The sequence below is a fragment of the Myotis davidii genome, unplaced genomic scaffold (assembly GCF_000327345.1).
Source record: "Myotis davidii unplaced genomic scaffold, ASM32734v1 scaffold713, whole genome shotgun sequence".
Lineage (NCBI taxonomy): Eukaryota > Metazoa > Chordata > Mammalia > Chiroptera > Vespertilionidae > Myotis > Myotis davidii.
Window position 1 is genome coordinate 270005 of NW_006285038.1, and position 25478 is coordinate 295482.

General features: G+C 34.1%; 1 protein-coding gene across 1 annotated transcript in view; it reads right to left on the reverse strand.

Annotated features, from left to right (window-relative positions):
* The window catches only part of LOC102765647 (CUB and sushi domain-containing protein 3), a gene marked incomplete at its 5' end in the record, with an annotated part of 698415 nt that overhangs the window by 50289 nt on the left and 622648 nt on the right, over positions 1-25478 (reverse strand). Inside the window, 9 exons of the mRNA XM_006755250.2 lie at positions 3506-3688; positions 5761-5934; positions 8232-8417; positions 9226-9399; positions 11103-11276; positions 17409-17582; positions 20874-21068; positions 22310-22495; positions 24280-24468. Coding sequence (XP_006755313.1) covers positions 3506-3688; positions 5761-5934; positions 8232-8417; positions 9226-9399; positions 11103-11276; positions 17409-17582; positions 20874-21068; positions 22310-22495; positions 24280-24468 — 1635 coding nt within the window. The remainder of the gene's footprint in view (positions 1-3505; positions 3689-5760; positions 5935-8231; positions 8418-9225; positions 9400-11102; positions 11277-17408; positions 17583-20873; positions 21069-22309; positions 22496-24279; positions 24469-25478) is intronic.

Genomic DNA, 25478 nt, shown 5'->3' on the forward strand with positions numbered 1-25478 from the left:
AGTTGATATTAATTTCAACACCATGTACTGGTTGGGAATTGAAGCAAAGAGAATAAATTAGTTCTCCAAGGTCTCACAGCTAGTTCATGGCACAGTTTCATCTAGTACAAATTCCTCAGAAGATTCTGATAGCATATAATAAAAGTATTGGATCTTATTCAGGCTAGAAAATGGCTCCAACACAATATATTTTTATCAATCGATTATTTTTTTGTATCCAATGCATGATAGAAAGAGTATTTTATATTTGCCTTATATATTTCTAGAGAAAATTTTTTTTAATTAGGGGACCATTTTTTTCTTTTTATCAAGGTGACTTTTCTGAAAAGACAAAAATAAATGGAAGCATAATGAAGAAATTAACGGTCCTTTATAAATAAAGAAACAAGTTGATAAAATATTTATATAGCTATATATCTAATATGAAAACATATTCATTCTGATGTGTATTTTAGGTACCGTTTAAAGCAAAGAGTATATAATAGTGAAATATTACCATTTTTAAAAACAGAACTATGCTCTGCATGCTGTTTTATAATCTCATTCTCCTTACTTAACATAACAGCTAGGGCATCTTTCTTTTATAAAGTGCAGTAACGGGATAGTTTTCCATTTTATGTATATTCATAATTTACCTATCCAATCCCCTGTTGATAACCACAAAATTTAGTTTTATTTCTTTATCATTTTTGGTTATAATATACTCTAGCTTATTAATATAAGTGTGTACATCGGTTCTATTTTGAGATAAATTTCTGAGAGTGGAAGTTCTGGATAATTTTCATTTTTGAAATATATTTTTATATAGAATTACCAAAGATATTGTCATAATACACAGTTGGATCAATAATGTAGAAGTTTGCCTGTTTTCATACATCCTCATCAATGCTATGTGCAATAATTGTTAAAAAACCTTGTCAGTTTGTAAAAGAATGATATATTCTTTACATTTGCCGGTTTACATTAAAGTAAAATGTTTAACACATTCATTTGATAGTTTTATTTTCACATGTGTTTTATCCATTACATTATAGGAAAGATATTATAGTTTATGATAAATTACTAAAGTTATATAGTATTTCAGAGCATTTGGAAAAATAAGAGTAAAAGTACATCAAATTTCACCACTCTGTTCTATCATATTTTGGGTACCACCTTTTATAAACTTTCTCTCAAATGAATGTCATTTCCCATGATTTTAATAGAGCAAACTTTTGAATCTTATTTTTAACTAAGTTTTATATGATTTACATTTTCTCACATTGATCCACGGCCTTTATTCTAATATCTTATTGAGTATATGCACTTATGTCATATAAATATACACTTGCTTATGTAATATTATTTCTAGTACTGTTGATACTAGAAAATGTGGGTGTTGTTGAGTCGAGTTCTTGTCTCGTGAAAATCAAAGCATGAAGTTGTGGAAAAAAACAATTAACGGGAGCAAAGTTCATTGGGAGAAGCCAGTCCTGGGAAAGGTGTAGCTCAGGTGCCAGGAGCAGACCAGTGTCCAGAACTTCCTTTTCATGTTAGTAGTTTAGTATCCAAGCTAATTAAAGGCTAATAGTCCACGTGTGGAGGCCCACATGGCCATAAGCCACGTGGATGCAGGGATGTGCTCCTCTGACATAGGAACGAATGTCAGGAACCCATTGTTTGTCAGGGAGAAGAGAGAGAGGGATTTAATTTAGGGTGGGTAGTCTTGCTAGCTCCTACTTGGTCTTTTCAAATAATTCTATCTTGGCAATATCCTTTGAGTTGGTTTATATGCCTTAATGCCTTGTGATTGGTTATTTGCAAGCTGCCTGTCTTAGCAACATCCATACATTTTAAAGTTCCTGCCTCTTGTGAGCGCTCTTCCTTCCAGACCCAGGTGGGGTGCCTTAGTAACTCCTCCTAGCTGGGTTCCCAGTTCTACTTCCTTTCCCATGGTCCCACCCCCATCTACCTAGCTTCCTTCTGTCTCCTCATTGTTAAAATTATTTCTTGTTGTTGCTTATTTTAATCAATTAGACATAAAAGTTGAAACTTTACTGTTATGTTTTTCTTTTAATATTTTAATTTTCTGTAGGAAAGAAATTCTCAAATACCAGTTAATAAAACAAAGCCATTTACATTCTATGAATATATACACATTTTTGTCAAATTAAATTTACTATAACAATAACAATAAATCTAGAAACGTTTTGAAGTTCTAGTGTTGTTGCACATACATAAGAATTGCATATTAAAACAGGTAAAATGATGTTTAATTATACTTTTCTGATTAGCAGATATGTGGAATATTTCACAATAGGTTGCATTTTTCGCTCTTTATTTTCTGTTCATTTTCTTCGTCCATTTATCTACGAGATTCTGTTTTTCTAAATTATTTGTATGAGCACCATTTATGAGAAAAATGTTAATTCTGCTATTTTTAATAATTTCTTGTTCTTTTTTATCTATGAAGTGCACTTTACAGATAAAATGTCAGCACCAGGTTGTATTCCATCTAAAAACTATTTTTCAGTTACGCTGAACAAAGGGCTAGCTTCCTAATGCATGACACCACTGTAGAGACATTGCCTTTGCAAAGTCAGTTTGGGTAATAAAGTGAATAGGTACATCTTCCTGTCTTTTGCTCAACAACTTTCTCCAGCAACTCCTTTCCTGTAATAGCAACTGAGTTGTAGTGCTCTCTGAATTAAGATTTCTAAATTTGGTCCATTTTAAAAAAGGATAACTATCCTTCCTAGAATATGGGTCCTAATTTTAAACACAATAAAATGTTTCTGAAATACGATCAATCAAAAACTGTCAAGAAATTCTGTTGGGAATTATTTCCTATTTATAAAACCAATACATTTTGATATGATATTAAGTTTCAAAAATACCTCTACATGTTGAGTTTTTACACTAAAATTATCTTGAAAAGAACATTTAAATTATAAGAATAATTTTCCAGCAACATTTCATTTTCTATCCATTCTTGTAAAGACTTAACTATGTTAAATATGTCAGCCAGAACAATTAAAAATTGTATTCAAGCACCCTACATTTTAAAAATTCTAGTTTCAAACAATGTAACCTATGCAAAAAAATCCCATTTATAGTTAGGCATCTTTATATCTTTCCATTTCTACAAACCTAAAAAGTAAAATACATCTTGAGGTAAGGTTGATGTAAGAACAACCAATTGTTTTCCTTAAAAGTGTCTACAATAGAGCACTGTGATACAGGGGAAAAATAAAAGTTTTTAACAAATATGTTTAACTTTTCAACTCAGATGTTTGCTAAGATGTGAACAATGTTTATATATAAATGACCATCAGAAATATTTTTTAAAAATTATTACCTATCATATATAGGATGTTGCCAGTAAAACTGGAATACTCCTGCTTTTATTCCATGGTCAGGGACACTAAGAATTGGTAAGAGTAATTTCAGTAATACTAACAAATTGAATTTGGGTACACATTAAATTCCAGCAATTTCAATACATTTAATTTCTGCTTGAGTTTACCTTTGCATTCTGGCTGCCTTCCAGTCCAGCTGCCATTGGCCAAACATGTTCTTTCTTCTGAACCATGAAGGATATAACCAGTATCACAAGCAAAATGTACAGAACTTTGGGTTCTGAAATTGCTTTCCTGTCTAGAACCATGACCAGGGGTACCCGGGTCCCCACATGTACCAGTAGCATCACCTGTAATTCAGTACAGTACAAGTTAATTTATTTCAATAAGCATTTACTATGTTCATGTTTTTGTCCAATATTCTTATAGGCATGGATTTTGTGCAAGTTGTTTTTAACGTGGTAAGTTGACTGGGTAGAATTATAATTCGAATTTCCCATCTGAGTCCAGTCATAAGAAAAAGCCTAAGTGAAAAAGAAAGTAGTTACAGAGTATGGTATTATTTTCCTTAGCAGTGATATTTAGATCTATTAAATAGGTTAATGTCATTTTGTTAGCATTTCCAGAACTTGGTCAATAATCAGGTTATTGGAAGATTTATAACTGACAGTTCTATGTTTGACAATGGGTTTACAAAACTAAAATTAAAGAACTGGATTTGGTAATTTTCATGTGTCCTTCTCTGAATTTTCTAATTACTGACAATCATTTTATTGTTGATAAATTAGGGTTGTAATGTACTAGAAAATATTAATGTTACAATACAGTATTTCCTGTAACATTAAAATTTCACTCTCTAATTTTCTCTACCAATGACTATTGACCAAGATAAATGAGCTGCATAAATCTCATATATGAAATACAAAAATAAATTGCAAATAATCAAAGATTAGAAACTCTATGTAAGTTCTAATAAGGATTTTGTTCATGACTAGGTGTTCACCTTTTTATGTTAGTGTTAAAAATTTACTTAATCCCTTATCATTTCTTAAACAATTCTAATCAAAATTGCTGCAGTATCAGTATATATTGAGAGAGAGAGAAAGAAAGAGAGAGAGAGAGAGAAAGAGAAAGAGAGAGAGGGAGGGAGGGAGGGAGGGATGGCGGGAGGGAGGGAGGAAGAGGAAGAAAGAGGGAGATTCTTAAGTACTGGAAATGCTCTCTTTCTGTCTACATGCCTTTTGACAAGCCCTGGTATTTGAAATCCTTCTTTACACTTCCTCATTTTCATGAGATGTAATATTAACAACGACACAAACTTTAAGATAAGTATTACACCTTGAAATATCTATGTATAATTTATTTTTAGCAATTCAGCAGCAATTTCCAAATACACTGGGGTGTATATATGTAATGGTATGTGACTATGTATAATCAGTTATCTGATAGTTTTAAAAGTGTATAGATTACATTTGAAGTCCCATAAAGTTACTTCATAGATATTAACCACTAGTTACAAGGAGATTCTGAAACAAATAACCCTACATGCAAAACAATGTAAAAAGAACTTCTAATAAGTGTTCACCATGCTCTCCACAGATATAAAATAATATAAAGATAATTGAAATATATAAAGCAAAACAGGCAGAAAAATAAGCACTATTATCTGGTTAGTGGATCAAATAGGGATGATCAAATAGGAAGACATCACAGATATAAAACTTAAATGATATTTTGAGAAAAGTATTACTTTAAAAAGCTCAAAAAAGATTTATCCAACACTCACTCTGCAAACAAATTATTAATTAAAAATATCCCTCATATTCACTTATTCTAAGATAGTAATAACAGAACAATGTGGGGCTACAGAAGCTCAGAAGTTATATATTGCCTGTTAGTAAAAAAGAAAGTTAGAAAAGGTAAGTATCTTTCATAAAACTTGGCTTAGTTTAATTGAAGAAAACATTTAAGCCTTTCTTTTAAAGTATGCTATTAAGCAACCAGTTGTTTAAAAAGTTTAATGGACACAAATTCTAACAGAAAAATCACTGAAATAACATCGCCTTCTGGGAAAAATCTTATTTGCAATCCACTAAAATAGAATAGCTACATAAACTTCAGTAGCTCACCATTTTAATGAACAAAGCACTTTACACAAAATAGCATTCTAAAACCAATAATTCTTTACATTAGCCACAAAACAATTCAAAACATGTATCTGTCACTTACGATCTACAGGATTAGAATTAATTTAGGCTCTGAATTTATATTACCTTAAGTATTACAATAAATGTACAAATAATGTTATAGTTTCTCTCAGGTTTTTACAAAACAAATGTAGTATTTTATCTCTTTTGGGCATATATTTCTAATAATAATAATGTAATTTCCAACACACATTGTCCAATTTTCTAAGTGGTACCTGAACAATGAGGCTGTGATCCACTCCAATGGCCATTTAACTGGCAGGTCCTTGATGAATGGCCTAGAAGGCTACGCTTTCCGGTGCAGGAATAGTGAACAGTGGACCCAAAGGTATACTTCTCCCCAGACAGGACTGCATTAGGAGGAACGCCAGGGTGTCCACAGTCAATCACTACAATACATAATTATTGGATATAAAATTTTTTTATATCTCCTATCGAACAACCTGCATCAACATTCTACAAAATAAACCAAAAGCAAATGATCTATTTAAATATATACAACCACCAGAAATCAAACATCTATGTGAAACCTGACTTTAAAAAAAAATAAAATGGAAGTTGGAGCTATAGTAGCAATTCTGTTATGCCACTCACTGTGAGCATGAGTTTCACAGGAACAATGTCAGTAAGCATAGATGACTGAATGAGCATAAGTCTGCATGTGCGGGGGTGGTGACTCTATGTTCATATGCACGTGTGCATGGGTTTGAAGTACATATGTGCCTAAATAAGGATGAGCAAATTAGTGAGAACAGTATATGTGGGTTGGCTAATTAAGGACATAGGATGCTAATAAGATTTAAAATGAGCCTATACAGCAATTAAAAAGGAAGATTTTGAGGCTGAATTTTCTTTATAATGTAGAAGTAGTTTGGGAACTTACTGTATCTCCCTTTATTTATTTTTTATTTTTTAAAAAATATATTTTATTGATTTTTTAGAGAGGAAGGGAGGGGGATAGAGCGTAAGAAACATCGATGAGAGAGAAACATTGATCAGCTGCCTCCGGCACACCCCCCTACTGGGGATGTGCCTGCAACCAAGGTACATGCCCTTGACCAGAATTAAACCTGGGGCCCTTCAGTCCGCAGGCCGATGCTCTATCCACTGAGCCAAACCGGTTAGGGCTGTATCCCCCTTTAAAACAAACTTGAAAAAATACTGAATACAATAATACTCTAGAATATTAAATAGCACACAATAGACACAAACTTAAATCCCACACTATCAGGGAGTGCTATAAAACAAAGAAAGGCAAAAAAGTATATGGAGCTATGAAAATCTGAAGTTCATGTTTCCATGTCCTACAAAATATTTTAACTTGAATGTTATAGCCACCACACAAGGCCACGTAACTAAATTAGTGAAGCTATTAGACCAGTGAGTGCACAATAAGAAAGTCAAATGCACTTTAAGAAAAGGAATAACAATTGACTTAATTATTTGCATAGAATCTGAAATTTAATAGACATTGAATAAACTTCTATTTATTCATTAGTGCATGAATGGTGCTACAATTTTTTTAAAAAAATCCCACCCCATGAAGTAAGGGCCTCTAAATAAAACATGACCATAAAATATTTTATAATTTAAAAATTAAGCATAATCAAAAATTATTTGCACAATGACTTTTTTATTTTTTTCATAGAATTTTTTCCTTTTTCTTTATTGTGCACAATGACTTTTTAAAAAATGTATTTATATTGATTTCAGAGAGGAAGGGAGAGAGATAGAAACATCAATGATGACAGAGAATCATTGATTGGCTGCCTCCTGCATGCCCCACCCTGGGGATTGATCCTGAAACCCTGGCATGTGCCCTGACCAGGAATCGAACTGTGATCTCTGGTTCATGGGTCAAAGCTTAACCACTGAGCCACGCTGGCTAGGACACAATGACTTTTTGACACAATATTCGTTTAATCTATAAAGTTATCTTTCTTATCATGTCCAAGATTCATCAATTCTTTGAGAAACTTAGCTATACTTACTGAATTCCTAGAATTTATGTTCACTTCCCTATGTCCTTACATAATTTTTATTTATTTTTGTTAAATTATTTTCACACTATTATATCACTATAGATATGTGCATATCTGGTATAATTTATCTTATTTATATTCTACAACTCCAACATAACATTTAACAAAATATACTCACTAAATATTCAATGACTTGATTTTATATATTAATACTTACTGCATCCCTATGTGTATGAATCTAAATATGATAAATATTTATGGTCAGTATGTTTTAAGTAACACTTTTGTTTAAATCCTCAAGTATTCTGAAGCCCTAGTGGTTGTTTATATTAAGACTACAATTACCTTAAATGAAATCTGAAATAGTAGTACCAAAGACAATAGAAATGTAGTTGTCCTTTTGGGATGGAATGAAAGGTGTGTGCTTTCCATATTCTATCTGCTCTATCAAAATTCAAAGTCAAAGAATGACAGAGAGCTATTCAGCACATTAATATTAACAAGAATGACATCTGGGAATTGAATTGGAAGAATGTAGGAAAGTCTAATTTCAAAACAATGAAATAATAAAATCAAAAGCAAGTTAAAATAATAATTAAAAACAAAATCCTTCTGATATATAGCTCTAGATATTTTCTAGGACAATAAATATCCATGCTGCTTACATGGCAGTTTTGAAGGAAGAATTCACATTATCTACTTACTGATACATTCCGGTAAAGGTTTGTCCCACTGTCCATTGGGTTGACATATCAAAACTGAAGATCCAAATAAAAAATATCCAGGATTGCAGTCATAGAAGACAACAGTACCATAGGTGAAGTTTCCATGTTCTATTTTACTTTCTCTTTTGGAATTGGGTGGAATTCCAGGATCAGAACAGTTCACCACTAACCAAATGAACAAATTTAAAAGGTATTTTGAAGTAACATGTATATACCTAACATAGATTACTATAAGAAATTTAGTTGTAAAGGTACATTTAATATAGCAAATTAAATATTTCAGAAATAAAATTAATATATTGACTATCTAAGATAATGAAATAAAATCTGGGCAATTTTTAAAATAAAGAAGAAAACTTTTTTGCAAATATTTTTAACAATAGCAACTCCATAAGCATTATGCTGAGTATAAATTTTTAAAATGATACTTTTTAAACTGTAGTTAAACCATAAAATAGTGTAAAGATTATGACTGAATTTTATGAGACAATATGAAGTATACCATACTTCTTTACAAAATGAAAAAACACCAAAAAATTATCTTTAATCAGTTTCTATGCTGAGAATAATAAGTAAACCCACTCCCAATTCAGCTATCATGGTAATTCAGGCCTCAAACATATTTTTCCAAAATATGAAGACAAAAGGCCATACGTAAGTTCCATTAATTATGGAGTAAATTGGAGGTAAAACAATCTTAAAGACTTTTTGTATGTAGTCACAAAATAGATAAAATATATTAAAGTTAGGCAGCTGAAATTAAACCTGCCAGTTTTAACTTAAAAAAGAAATAAGTTAAAAAGTAAGGAAGGCGGAAAGCATTGATAATGAGATGATATTAACATTAAATCTTTTTGTTTGAGTAGCTGAAAACGGGCCAACATTCTGCCCCAGCTGTTTCAAATGTTATCATCTACGTTTACACAGACACATTATTACCACACTCTAAGCTGGACCGGAGTTAGACTCTTACCTTTGCACACTGGTGGGGGGTGGCTCCACTGTCTGTTGGCCTGGCACTGTGCCTTTGTTGGCCCTTGCATGAGATACCCAATATTGCAAGAGAACGTTACCACATCATTAAAGTTGAATCCATTTCCACTTGTTCTTCCATAAATCGGACTACCAGGGTGACCACAGCTGACAGCTAAGAGCAATAAGTTGGGGCAGGGGAATCACAAAACAATATTTGGTTATCAGTAATGACAACAATTATCCTTAACCATTTCAAACACTGTAGAAAGAAGAGACTTTTATGTGAAAACATATCTAATGTACTTTTACTAATGTAAAGAAACAATTTAGAATGGTAAAACAATCTACTCTAAAAGGAATATTACATTAATAAATAGACAATCATTTACCATTATGGTACACAATGTTTAGAGTTTCATGGTACCTTTTTATTCTCTTTATTTTGTGGCAGGCAGGAAGAGGGGAGAGAAGACTGAAATTTAAAAATCTGGGCAAGATTGATGTCATTAGTAGCAGAAGGGAATGAAACTGAACCACTTTTCCTTTTCCAGTCAAGAATTGGAAGATAGCTGAAGGCAGTTTTTGTATTTAACTTTGAAATTATTTATTTTAATATTTATACCATCAATTTTTACAAACACTAGATGGATAAGGAAAGGTGTGTTGGAAGGATAATTTAATGTGACTATAAAATGTGAACCATAAAACTGATGCCGTATTAGAATTCTTACTGGTTTATTCTCTTTACAATTGATATTGGACAATGTAGCACAATTTTGTTTGTAAATAATGGTAACAACTAATCAATTATTTAAATCCTTTTAGTGTTACAGTTCCATTCCTGATTTTATGCAGGGCTGGCTTTTCCCAAACACTCCGTATTTCTATGAACTATTGTACAGCATCATCTCACTCTATAATCAGAGCAACTCAAGTAATAGTCCTTCATAATTGGACACAGTGAAAAATCAGTCACTTTTAGTATCTTTGAAATGACCCAAGAGCAGTTATTCTTCTGCTGTATTGTTAATGTCATCCTACTCATTTGGAAATTTAACTGCATCTTATTCTTGTTAAAATTAATGATAAAGAAATCTGTTTTACCCCAAGGGCCAATTTTCATTTATAGCTTAATTATTCAAAAAGAAAAATAGTGGTATTAGTTGGCTATGCTTGAATATAAATGGAAAAAATCTAGGAAAGGTACAAACATAATTTTGCTGTCTGTAAGTCATCATCAGACTTTCAGTATTTGTGTGTATGGGGGGAGAAAGTGTGTGCACCTTAGAAAAGTAGTTTTAATTTTTAAATATACGCTGCATTATCTTATTAAATCTCAACACACAAAAGTATTTTACAAGAAAACTAGAATTTCTGTTCATTGGATAAAAATTGACGATGAAATTAACACATATGGATGTGATTAGTTATAGAATATGTATTTTCTGTGAGTACACACTAAAAGTCACATGCATTATTTACCTGAAGCTGCCAAAATCTCAATTGTATGATAATATCATGTTACAATGACAACATATTTGCAGTGTTTGTTCTCATTTTCTAACATCAGTTTTAATATAAATGTCAGTAATTGGGAAAGGAAATAATTAGGAGAAAAAAATAAGAAACCCATTGATAATGACTTTCAGGTCCAAAAAAGGACAGAATATTATGTGAAACTATTATGTACTGTTGGGGATTCAGTGGTGTAAGGAAGCATAATAGAATTTACATATACATACACAAATATGTGTACACATGCATGAGTGTGTGTGTGTGTATGTGTGTGTGTACTTATATAAATAACTAAGAAAAAAATTCCTGGTTATTGCATGAGAACAGAGGTCTCTAATTACTTCTGCCATGCTTACTTACGCACACAGGATGGGAGTTGACCAGACCAATTGTGATCCTGCTGACATATTCTCACTGAAGAACCAATCAATCGAAAACCAGGATTACATTGATAAACAACTGTGTCTCTGTATCCATAATTTTCTCCAATGACTTGACCATTCACAATGAGTTCTGGAATTCCACAGTGACCCGCTGAAATGGTCAGAAAGTGATATTTTTAATACTGTGATCTATATTTTATTTGTGTATGTATATACATATGTAACATTACTAAACTTTTAAAGTTTACTTAGAAGCATGACATATATATATAATGCAAATATGATAATATGACATAAGATACTCAATAAAATATCATGTATTAGGGAATTTAAAAAAACACTTCTAGTAACACTTGGGTCTATAAGAAATTAGAATTTCAATCTAAAAATTAAAATGTAACATTGAAATTTGAGAAATACAGATAAAGCAGTGCTCAGTGGGGAAATTTATATGATGAAGTGCTTTTATTAGAAAGTTAAGATATATAATCAATGATCTAAGATTCTATCATAATAAGAGGAAAAAGAAGAGCAAAATATAAAAGAGAAGTAAAACTAAAATAGGTAGATGGAAGATTACATTAAAGAAAGTTAAAAAAATAAAAAAAGACAGAAAAACTATAGAGAATGTCATCTAATCTCATCAACACAAAATTAGAGATAACAAAATTACCAAAAACAGGAATGAAGGAAGTGATATCACTACAAGCTTAACAAAAATAAAATTATAAGAAAATTTAAAGAAGAGCTTGATGCCAGTACATTTAACAGTTCAGAAGAAGACAAATTCTTTGAAAATGATATCATACCAAAGTGAACACAAAAAGAAAATAAAAAATTTGACTAGTTCTTTATCTATTAAAAATATTTATATTCTTAAAACCCTTTCCACACACAAAAACACACACACTCTGGCTCCAACATTTTCACTTGTAAATTCGATCAAATAGAAAAGAAAGAATCACTTCCTAACTTGTTTTATGAGGTAATCCTAGTTGCAATAGTAATCCTGGGGGGGGTGGGGGGATACATGAAAAGAGCAATGTCTTTTATGACCATACGTCTAGAAAAGTAATAATTATACAGAATATCTGGCGTTTATCCAAAAATGAACAGCTGGTTTAAGATGCAAAATCAACCACTGTAACATACCATATTAAAGGAGAATTCCTTTGGGGATTATGTACTCCCAACTTTTCAGGAGTTTCCTTTGGCTCCACCAATCTGGCCAAAAGCCCAGGTTAGACTGAACACCTTCCCTAGTCATTTCAACTTCACTGTGCTTGTGCCCATCTTCCTCTTCCCCCATGATTGGCAGGGAATGGATCGGTGGTTACCTGGGGAGTGTGAAATAGCAGCTTCCTGGTGAAGCTACCCAGGTGACCATTCTTTCAATGTCTGGCCTCCCCTTTGCTCCTTTCCTATTATTAATAATTAATACTAGCTAGCTAGTAACAGAACTGGTAAAAGAAGAGATTTCTCTTGCTTTCCTCCTGCTTCCTTGAACTAGCCCTTGGTCCTGCCATAGTCATGTGGCCCTAGACGTGGATGGCCCAGGGCCATGTAGACCCCACACACAATGAACTGCAGCAGGGAACACAAGCTAACCGAGCCAGCTGCTGGACTGAAATGTGCTTCAATATGGAATGGAGGCTACAGGCAGTGGCTTTGATCTTGGCCTTGTGCTGGGGTCAAACCCCAGCAGGTCCAGGGGTCCCCAAAGGTGTGGACGGAGTCGGCGAAGAAGGAATGACACGGAGACAGCGTTCAGTTGATCAGCAGCCTTGCCAGGATCTCTAGCCACAATCTCCAGCCAAGTTCTGTGTCCATGTTCTCTTGCTAGGTTCTCCAGCCACGTTCTCCAGCCAGGTTCTGGAGCCATGTTCTCTCGCTAGGTTCTCCAGCCAGGTTCGGTTTAGGTTCTCCAGCCAGGTCCGGTCGCCAGGTTCTGTAGCCGGGTTCTCCAGTCAGGTTCTGTCTAGGTTCTCCAACCAAGCTCTGTAGCCAGGTTCTGTCCAGGATCTTTTGCCATGTTCTCTCCAGCGAAGTTCTTCTGTCTCTAGGTTCTGTGTAGGTTCTCTCTTTCACCCCCTCCCTAACTTCAGGGGAAAATCTCTACCTGGGGAAACAACCTTTCTCGGAGAGGTGACCTTGGTTAAAACACATAGTGCCAAGAAGGTGAGCAAATATATTAAGAACAGTATGCCATATATGCCAGGTCCCTTGAAACAGCAAGGATGGACCAGCTCCCGGCAGACTTGCTGAAGTTCAAAGCCATGGCGGGACAAGGGAGATGGGCCTTGGAAACCCATGGGTTTAATTCCACAGAAATAAAACTTTCTATGACACCTCGTCCTCCCATAGGGGCCTCAGGAAATTCTTACTGCCATAACAATCCAAGAAGCCCACTTCCACCAGTGAAAGGTGGGCACATGGAGGTGTCCCCACTAATAACAGTTCTATTTGACTTTGTTTGATTGGCCTTATCCATTGCAATACATTAATATACAAAAAGAAACAAGAACATAAATTTGGAGAACAAAAGGAAAACTATTCTATGCTTAGATAATATATATGTAGAAATTCCTATTTTAAGAAAATCATATAACTAATAAGAAAGTTTAGCAAGATTGCAGGATACTAGGTAAGTATTTTAAATAGTTACATTTTTATATACTAGCAGTAAACAATTGGAAGTGTAGTTAAAAATGAACAATTTCACTTATAATACTATAAACACACTGAACATTATGAGGAATAAATTTAGCAACAGACATTCATTAACTCTATGCTAAAAATACAAAATATTGCTATTGCAAAAAAAAGTTAAAAAAATTTAATAAGAAATATACTAAACATACTATGTTCATAATTGGAAACTTCAATATTACTGGATGCTAATTCTCCACAAATGATCTATAGATTTAGTGCAATCCTGATCAAAACCTACCAGGCATTTTTAAAAATAAAAATCAATAAATTAATTTCTAAATTTTTATGAACCTGGGAGGACGTACAGTATCCAAAGTTGCTTTGAAAATTAAGAACAAATTTGTAGGACTGACATACAAAATTTCAAAACAAAATATATTTTATAAATAATGCCAAATATCCTTCTGGGGAGGAAAATACACACACACACACACCCCAGGCAGTCCGAGTCCCGAGGATGTCTCTATCCCAAGTCCCAGATGTTCCCGGTATATATATATATATATACAAACACACACCTCAACATCAACATCTTAAAAATAGGCCATAGGTATAAAAGTAAGACCAAAACTAAAATTTCTAGAGGAAAACATGAAAGAAAATTGTAGTGACTTATGGTTGAGCAAAGGTTTTCTAAACAAGATACAGAAAGCAATAACCAAAAAGTAAAAAAAAAGATAAGATAAACTTTATCTAAATTTAAAACTTCCACACATCAAAAGATACCATTATGAAATGAATACACAAGTCACAGACTGGGAGGAATTATTTAGAAAACACATAATGTTGAAGACCTTGCAACCAGAATATACAGAGAACTCTTACAGTTCATAATAAAAGATACTTTACCACTTCACAAAAGAAAATTTACAAATGGCCAATAAGCCCAAGAAACTGTACTACATCAGTAGTTATCAATATAATGCAAATTAAAATATTATAAAATAGCTTTATGCACCCAACAGAATGAATAAAATTAAAAAACTGACTATACCACATGCTGGAGAAATTGTGAGACCACCAGAACTCTACCAGGAATTTTACACCTGAATATCCAAAAAAATAAATGCATATACCCACAATAAGAGTTTTATACAAATATTCATAGCAGCTTTAATCAGTTTTACATGAATATTTATAGGCACTTTACTAATAATAGTCCCAAACTGACCAGAGCCCAGGTGTCCATCAACAGAGGAATGGCTAAGTATGGCAGAGTCATACAATGGGATGCTTCTAAGTGATAAGAGAAAAATTACTGATACAGATAGCAGCATAGATGAAAGAGAATGAAAGAAGCCTTACTCAAAAGGGTATATATTTTAGGAATCCATTCAAATGAATTTCTAGAACAGGGAGAACTAACATACATGAAAAAAATCAGAACAGTTATTGTCTCAGGGTTGGGGAGAGGAGCTGCTGACTGGCTGCGAAGGGCCATGGGAACCTTTCTGAGGTAAGGGCAATGCTCTCTAACCACACTGTGATTTGAGTTACACAGGAGCACATACTTGTCAAAGCTCATCTAAAGTGTATTTATGATATGTGCATGTCATTGTACATACTATTTATCACAGTAAAAAAGGAAAGAAAACGTTAAGGAAATATTGCACTCTGGCTAATGATATGCATGCTGAAATGTTTTGCAATGAAGTGTACCAATTTCTGTAATTCACTTCAAAATGCATCAAAAAATAAAATGAATTGATGGATTGATAGAGGCTTGAAAGGATAACAGATAGGCAATAAGCAAATACAACAAAATGCTACTTGTAGAATCTAGGCTAGAGGTGGACATATGAGTGCTCAAAGTTAAGTTTTTCAATTGAAAAATGCATAATAAAATGGGGGACTGGAAATAAATGCATTCTATTTAGATAAATAATTATAAGCATATTCTAGTGGCATTCTAAGACAAAAGTGTCTGGGGCTTTAAGGACAAGTTGTTTTCAAACATAAGAGAATGACTAGACTACATGAATCTGTAAGGTCAGTGTAAGCATAAGAAGCTAGGATTTGCTTGGTTGGCAACTGCGCTTTCCTTCTACCAACACCCTTTTAAATTTATATCTGATGTCAACACTATGTCCTCTGCAATGGATGATGATGTTGTCTTCACAGACTGAGAGACAATATTTTTCATAAATATTGCTTTTATTTCCTGTCTCTTCACAGAATAGAATCAGGATTCTAAATAGATGAATAAAACCACGCTCTATAGTGGGGGGTTTGGGGGAAGTGGGTGGGTTTCCGGCCATATAAGGCCCACAAAATCATTTGGTCTGGCCCTGCCAATGCATCAGTGGTGTGTTAATTAAATGTTTGACCAAATATAGCGGGCTAATTTTTAAGTTGATAATTTTGTAGGCCCACAAAGATGTTATAAAAATCCAAATGGCTCTAGGCAGAAAAAAGGTTCCCCACCCCTGCTCTATAGGCAATAGTCAATAAGTAATATACAACAATAGCTCATAAGGGCACAGAGGCATAAAATATAATATTTTAAATTTCGTTTTCATATAGATTTTCAAAGGTATAAGTAAACTAAATAATCCGTACTTGAAATCAGCATATCCAAAATCAGTTTAGGAATTGTTAGGAAACATTTTTATCTGATTAAACCTATATTAATACATAAAGATATAATCTACTTAATTTTTATATAGTATCCATATTGCACATTAAATGTATGTACTCTTATAAAGGAACTGTTGTTGCTATGTTTTAACAAATATTTCCGAAGGGAGGAATTTTACAAAACATCTAACCAAATATTTGCAATTTCAAGTTGTCATCGTATTACCATGAATATTTTCAAGCTTATTAGCAAAACAGTGTGCATTTATTTATATATTTAGCTATTCATTTATTTTGTTAATCCTCATGGAGGATATTTTTCCATTGATTATTAGAGAAAGTGCAAGGGAAGGGGAGAGACAGAGAGAGAAACACCGATGTAGATCAGTTGTCTCCTTGCCTCCCGCACACGGCCAAATGGGGGATCTAACCCACAACCTAGATAGGTGCCCTGAATGGGAATCCAACCTGCCACCTTTTGGTGATATATTCAATTCAAAGAACCTAATGGGGGGAAAATCCTATTTGTCCTAAAATCAGGTTTGAAAAAATAGATATCTTAAAATTTTAGTAGAAAGTAATATTACACATGTTGAAACTGTAAAATTAAAAGGGAGAAAGATATTTAAATGTGGAAATTATTTTTCTTCTTTAGTCATTATCTTAAGCAAATAGGTGAAACTATGGTTTAGAATGAATTAATTGCTACAACGATTACTGCAGCTGAGTAGGCAGACGTATGACTTTCAGAAATTAGTTTTCTCCTTTTTATGTCCACCATGCCTGGAATAAAATGTGTCCCTCCTTAATGACACGAGTCTCATTTGCCATACTAGTTGATTAACTTCCCGAGTTATCCGTTTAATAGCTTTTCTACCATGGGACATTTTTAAAGTTAACATTTTCTAGTTTTTTAGACTCCTTACTGAGTGAATGAAAGTTTCCCCTTCTCCCGAGGGGAGGAAAAGAAAAAAGTTTGTTTAAAATGTTGTACCTAGGCATCTGGTCTCAGATCCACTCCAAAGACCCGACGAGAGGCATTCCCGTACAGCAGAGCCCACGAGAATGAATCCCGCATCACAGGTGAAGATGGCTGTGGAGCCATATGAGGTTTGAGTTCCGATCTTATTTCCATTTGGAGGAGTAGGTAGTTCTCCACAGGAAATAACTACAAAACAATAAAAATTGAAAACTCTTAAATACATAGTTAATAAACACTTGTAACTAAACCGTGCTTGTAGCATTTTGAATTTCCTATGATTTCACATATTTACAATGAATCTGACATCTGTAAACCATGTTTGAATGAATGTGAAAATGTAGAGAAAATAGATGTCATAGTTAAAAGTTGCTCCCCTTTAACTTCCCATAAAAATCTTCTAGGTTACAGTGACATGTGATGAAGCTGTTTTATATGCACCGTTACTTAGCCAACCTGGTTTTAGAGGGGTGGAAAAATCATCAGGTCTTTCTCTGACTTACCCAGTGCCATTGGGCAATCCCTTTGACTTACCTGAGCCAAAGTTTCCTCATCATCTAAACAATGCTAACACAGTAATTATAATTACTTTTGTTGAGGGCCCTGTAGTTTATAAAGAATGCTTTGTATGTGAAGCATTTGGTTCTCACAAGAATCATTAGGTATAATTATATTTCACATTGTGTTTGTAGGTTTCAAAAATTGAAAAAGAGAGATTAACTCACTTGCTAGATCATTTAGAACCCAGCTCTTATGACTCTGTCATATTTAAAGATTACAAATGAAGTCTCTTTCTAGAAAAGAATAATGGATTATGTTTATTGAGTCCTTATTTTGTACCAGAAAATATTACGAATCTTTTCATTTATGTAATTCGCAGAACTCTGAGATAGATTCAGTCATGGTCTGAATTGTATACATTAGGATATGATATGAACACATAGAAATTAAGTAATAAGGTCACACAGCCTGTAAATAGCTAAATCAAAATGTAAGCCCATCAGTCTAACTCCAAATCCAACACTTCACCATCAGCCCATATATTTTATTCTGCCTCCAGCTCTGGCTTTCAGCTCCAGGCTTTAGATGGCCATGAGATAAACAAATAGAAAATTTGCAAACTTTAAATATTTGCATATAAAACTTAAAATGTATTGATAGTTTTGAACTAACGCCCCAATAATCCTTTGAGGCAGCTAATTATTTATTAACACTAATAATATTAATGTATATTGTTTTAATTTAAATAATGAGTAATAAATGGACCAGAACATTGACTATTTTTTCTATTTTTTCTCAATGAGTTGCACTTGTTAGAGTCCTTGTCGCTCCCCATTCGTAGCTGTGGGCAGTAACCTGATCCTATTGATCAATTAAACCCTTCTACATAATGGAGGACTGAGCACAAAGGAACCAAACATCTATTGACAGATTAATGTTCGGGCTGTAGATCATTTTCCTGCTCTTTGAAATATCTCTATGCTATGTGCCTTTTAATGAAATTCTGTTTTTAAAAATGAGGGTGGAGGCAGGGAAAGATCCTGGGAGAAAACGTGGCGAACCTATGACACGTGTGTCAGAGGTGACACACGAACTCATTTTTTTGGTTGATTTTTCTTTGTTCAATGGCACTTAAATATATAAAATAAATATCAAAAATATAAGTCTGTGTTTTACTACGGTTGCAAATATCAAAAAATTTCTATATGTGACAAGGCACCAGAGTTAAGTTAGGGTTTTTCAAAGTGCTGACATGCCAAGCTCGAAAGGTTTGCCATCACTGCCCTAAGGAATAGGGTAAGAATTTACAAATACAGATGCCATATTTTTAGAATATCAATTAAAATTTAGATATCTATCTTGTGGATTTTAATCCATCAATATGACTATCTTATAAAAGTACAACCCCAAAGTCCTATGTTTACATAAAGGTTAAAAATAAATTTTAAAATAGAATATAAGTAGAAGAAAACTATGTAAGTATGTACTTATTACACATAGATAGTTGTCTGCTATGTGAAACTTCTTACTCATCATTAGACTTCTGATTCCTTTATCAGTTTATTTATAAAATATGTGTCTATGCCAGAGGTGGCATACAGTTGTGTTGGACACAAAATAAAAGGATTAATTTTTAGCCTAGCATATTTCCTGGCACTAAGTAAACAATAAATGCATTGAAGGAAACTACTTCAAAGAGAGTTTGAGATATTTCACCTCAATATTCTATGTATAGTTATTTGCTCTAAATAAGACATTTATAAGAATGCATAGAAAGACAATATGTTTAATTTGATTCAATAAGTCTTTATTGAGCTCTTGCTGTGAATCAAGTTCTAGCTGACATTTTTCAAGATATCATACCATTAAATTTTTATAATAACTATGAGATATACATTCTCATTCTACATAATAAAGATGTAATATGCAAATTGACCGTCATGCCCTCACACAAGATGGCTGTGCCCATGTCGTCACAAGATGGCTGCCCCATGTGGTCACAAGATGGCCACCACAAGATGGCTGGCAAGAGAGGGAAATTGGGGGCAAACAGGCCAGCAGGGGAGGGCAGTTGGGGGTGACCAGGCCAGCAGGGGAGTGACTAGGGGTTGATCAGACTGTCAGGCAGGTGAGCGGTTGGGAGCCAGCAGTCCCGGATTATGAGACGGATGGCCTATACCGGCAGTTGGACATCCCCCGAGGGGTCCCAGATTGGAGAGGGTGCAGGCTGGGCTGAGGGACACCCCTCCCCACTGGTGCGTGCACTCTCTCCAATCCGGGATACCTCTCGCAATTCAGGACTGCTGGCTCCTAACCGCTCACCTGCCTGCTTGCCTGACTGCCCCTGACTGCTCTCCCCTGCCGGCCTGATCACCCCTAACTACTCTCCCCTGCTGGCCTGATTGTCCCTAACTGCCTCTGCCTTGGTCCCCGCCACCATAGCTTTGTCTGGAAGGATGTCTGGAATATGTCCAGTCTAATTAGCATATCACCCTTTTATTAGTATAGATATGAATAGAAGATGGAGTTACAGTCAGACTGCTTGGGTTGAGTACCATTTCTCCACCATTTATAAGTTCTGTGAGTAGTGCAAAATGATAAAATCTGGGGCATAGGTTCCTTTTTGAGAAAATGGATATAATATCAACTAATTTATAGTATGGGAACTAAGGAATAAAATAATACCTGTAAGGGGCTAAAAGTAGTGCCTGGCAAATTGTGCGTATGCAATAAGTATTTTCTAGCTGTTGTAGTAAGTGATAGACCAAGAATTCATGTGCAGATTTCTGAATCCAAAGCCAATGCTTTTTTCATAAGCACTTACTAATAAAAAATTAGAAAAATTTTAAATGCAATGAGAATAAATGACCACTTAAAAATTATGTCATTGCCCTAGTGTGTTTGGAAAAAGAAGTGATCAAGAAACTATCAATCACCAAAGATAGCTTATGAAATAAGTTGAGGAGAGTGCATACTTACTTTGGCAATATGGTCTTTCATTTCTCCAACTCCAGGTACCATTCGGAAGGCATTCAATAGAAGCAGGACCTAGTCCGTGATAACCAGGGTCACAGCTGAAAACTACCTTGGTTTTGTATTCATAGTGGGAGCCATTCACAATTCGCCATCTTCCATGTTCCAAGGTAAAGGAATTGATGCTTGGACATGTGACAACTATGTAAAAACCAAGAACATAAATGTGAATAAGTCAACCATGTTTATTCTACCTCTTAACCATACCTCATGTCTATTCCATCATTTACATCACCACTGCCTTAATTCATTCACTATTGTGCCATACGATGTCCTTTAGCATTTGCTTTCTATTTCTTTTTCATGTAATCTTTTCCACTCTACACTTCTGTGGTAGAGCTTGAAGTTGAATATGTCCTGTTATTTCACACTTCAAAGTCTATGTACAGCTTTATAGCAGTGTAATTGACAGAATGTGGAATAAGGGAATCCTTATACAAGTTGGTGAGAATTTAACCTGGTACAGCCATTATGGACCACATACATACAGCTAGTAAAGTGGTTCCTAAAAAAAATTAAAAGTAAAACTCCATATGATTCAGTAATCTCCCTTCGGGGTATATATTCAAAGGAAATGAATCGAGATCTTGAAGAGATATCTGCACTCTCATATTCATTGCAGCATTAGTCATGATAGGCAAGATATGGAAACAACCTATTCTCTTATTTCTTCAGAAGTTTTGAAGGGACTATATTTTGAGAAAAAAAATTTTTACGAGTATGTTTTTTTATGCAAGATTTGTGAAATAAACTTTGGCTAATTCAAAACTTGCTCAACATACTAGTAAACAGAAGCACTGTTAGACATACTAAGATTGAAAATAATTAAACACCCTCATTTTAAATGAAATCACAGCTAATTTTAGTACTAAATGAAAAAAATCAAACTATAGAGACAAATTAAAGAGCTTATTTAACCCAAACATTCTCTAATCCTTTTGCTACCAAATGTTTTACCAGAAGTATATTATATTACCATTATATAATATTCATTTACTTTCTAATGTAGTAATGGCGGCAATGGAAAATATTCTAAATATAAGTAACCTAAAGAATACTAACAAAAGATGAAAATTATGGATCATATCAGAAGATTTATTTATCCTTTTAAAATTCAGGGCTGAAAGTATTGAAATATAATTTATTAATGACAGCCTAAAACATTTTTTTCCTGTACATTAAAACACATGTTGATTGCTGAATGACTTTTTGCAAAATAAATGAAACTTTGTTATGTAAGATAGCCAAATTACCTTTTCCTCCTAGATATCATACTTCAAGATTTCATGGATTAATTCTAAAATTTAAACAATACATATAATTTCAAATCATGTCAGATGCCAATAGAAACACAAATGATGAAATTTCAGTATGACACATACCAACACAGCGAGGGGTCTTGTTATGATTGCTCCAAGTTCCATCTGATTGACATATAGCAGTGGTAAGTTCCTTAGATGACAATCTATATCCATCATGGCAAAAATAGGTAACTCGGGTTCCTACTAAGTAGTCTGTTGTGAGTATTCCTCCATTTGTTGGAGCTTTAGGGATCCCACAGGAAATTGCTAGAATAAATACATAGATACAAAAATCATAGAAACATAAAAATAATTTATTAGATGTTTATTCAAATTTATTTTAATGTTTATTCAAATTCTGTATGATTTAGAGGTTATTATATACTAGAGGCCTGGTGCATGAGATTCGTGCATTCGGTGGGGGGGGGTACCTCAGCCCAGCCTGTGCCCTCTCACAGTCCGGGAGCCCTTGGCGGATGGCCCGAGCCATCAGTCAGACATCCTTTGTGTTGCCACAGAGGCAGAGAGGCCCCCGCCATCGCCTCTGTGCTCGCCAGCTGTGAGCCCCACTCAGGGCTTCTAGTTGAGCGGCACTCGCCCTGTGGGAGCGCACTGACCACCAGGGGGCAGCTCCTGCATTGAGCATCTGCCCCCTGGTGGTCAGTGCATGTCATAGCGACCGGTCGTTTTACCCTTTGGTCAGTTTGCATAGTAGCCTTTTATTATATAGGATATTTTAAATTCCTATGATTCTAAAATTATGAGATCAAAGATTTTTCACCAAACCAGTTCCTAGAAATTATTTAATACTAAGAATTGGTAAACGTTCCTGCTAGTCATTGGTCAATGGAAAGCAGAGATTTTCACATTTATTAATATATATTCTACATGAAGTCAGCACCTTCAGTGTTTGCAATCCAGTAAGATATGACAATTCCCAGAATTCTAATAAGTGGGTAATGTTTCCTGCATCAATAAAACAAAGAAATAATAATTCTTTCATTTCTCATTTATTTAGACATGCCTATGAGATTTACCTTTTCATGAATTAGAAATCAGAGTTTACTAAGTTTGTAAAGCCATTTTGGATGTCAGGTAATATGTATTCTCTGCTTATTTTAACTTGCTGTTGTTTAATTTTAAATTTTAATTAATCTATCTTACATTTTATTTATTTTATAAAAATCACCTCCCTTAAGTAGATTATATATCAGAACCATTATTCATTAACTCTTAGTTAATGTGAGGGGTTCATAGTTGTGATATACACCACCACCTTCTGGGTAGACTAAATCAAATGTAAAACTAAATTTCATATTGACAAAATAATGTGATATGTCAAATAATTAAAAATATTCAAATCCCAATGATGTAAGACCTTCTTGATGCTGATTTTATCTTGATGACTATACCTAGCTATAAGAGACTCAACAACTTTTTAAAACAAGACCTAGTACAAAGCTCTAAAAATGTGCCATTTGTTTATTAAGTAGCTTGTCCTTCTGTTTGCTATAGCAGTATGCAATGTTCAAACCATGCCTCACTTTTTAACAAAATTGAAATGAAAATAAAAGAGAGATCTCTGTTGAGTTAGCTAAAGAATGAAGAAGAAATAATGGAGTGGTTAGCTATATCTTCCCCTTTTAAATGTGTTGCTCTGAGAGGACACTTTGGCATACTCAGAGTGAAAATCATCAATGACCTTGGCCTCTCTTATCCTCTCTATTCTTTCTGCAGACTCCACAGTAACAGTCTCCGGCTCAGGGTCAATCATTTTCTGACAACAAAGTAATGGAAGTGGTAGATGTATGAGCAAAGTATGTATAGCAGTGAATAAAGGCATAAACCACACTACAACAAATGAATTTAAAGCAACATATCACATTCTCAAATTTATCATTCTATGTTTTTAAGCCTTATTTTCGTGAGAAGCTTCAATAAAATGCTTCTGAATACCTATATATTTGGAAATTACAGTGTTCCAAATTAAAAAGTAAGAAGGGTTAATCTTTTATTAATGGATTTATCTTGGCTTGAATGAAATACTTTACCTTGACAAGCAGGGACAGGCGCATCCCATGCGTGATACCCATAGGAAGACTTCCTGCACACGGCACTGCTTTTCCCAACGAGTCGGAATCCTCGGTCACAGGCCCAGCGGACCACACTGTTGAGTTGCCCACCTGTCTGACTGATGATGTACCCATGAGGTGGGGATTCTGGTGTACTACAGTAGAAAGCTTTTCCAAAGAAAAAAGTATCACTGTATAATTAATTAACCAGCACTTCTTTACAGCCCAGAGTTATACAAATCTATACATGAATACCAGACTTAAAAATAGGCCATCATGTGAATTTTGTTTCATATGGTTATATTATTTCCTACCCTCTTTTTTTTTTTAAATGCTTTTATTGATTTTAGAGAGAGATGAAGGGAGAGGGTTAAAGAGATAGAAACATCAATGAGAGAGAATCACTGATTGGCTGCTTCCTGCATGACTCTTACGGGGATCAAGCCTGCAACCCAGGCATGTGCCCTGACTGGGAATTGAACCAGTGACCTCCTGGTTCATGGGTCAACCCTGAATCACTGAGTCAGACCAGCCAGATTATTTCCTATCCTCTTGACAACCTACTGACATAACTTTTATGAGACATAACTATCTCTGGACTCTTTTTTTTAATTTTTATTGTCACCAAAGTTGCCTTCTAAATTAAAATGTCATATTTTCTTAACAACCTAGAGGTTCAAAAGCCCTATAAATATTTCAGTGAATTTGGAAGCTATATTTCCTGTCATTTGAAGAGCCTAAATGTCACAGCCTTGGTAGGCATATTTTAGATCATGTTGTTTACATGTCACTTTGAAGTTATCTCCAGACACCTATATCATGTTAGATCATGCATTTGATGTCTAAAAAAGATCCCCTACATTCCATAATCCTTTCTCCCCGTTTATTAAAGAGTTTCCATGATGTCAAAAGTGCTTATATATGGAGATATTTTTTAAAAGCCAATAAAATAAACTTTTTCCATCTCCAGAAGTCTGAAATGTCACGAGATAATGTCAAATGGCTTTTTCACATACATGTACTTTGAGAATATGCAGCCTGGCAGAATCCATTTACCCTTTGAAACCTCAATGTATTCATCTGAGAAAAATTAGACTTTATGGATAAATGGTAGGAAGTAGACTGGACTTAGAATATTTATGTCATAACCTGTTACTTTTAAAGGAAAAATACATAGT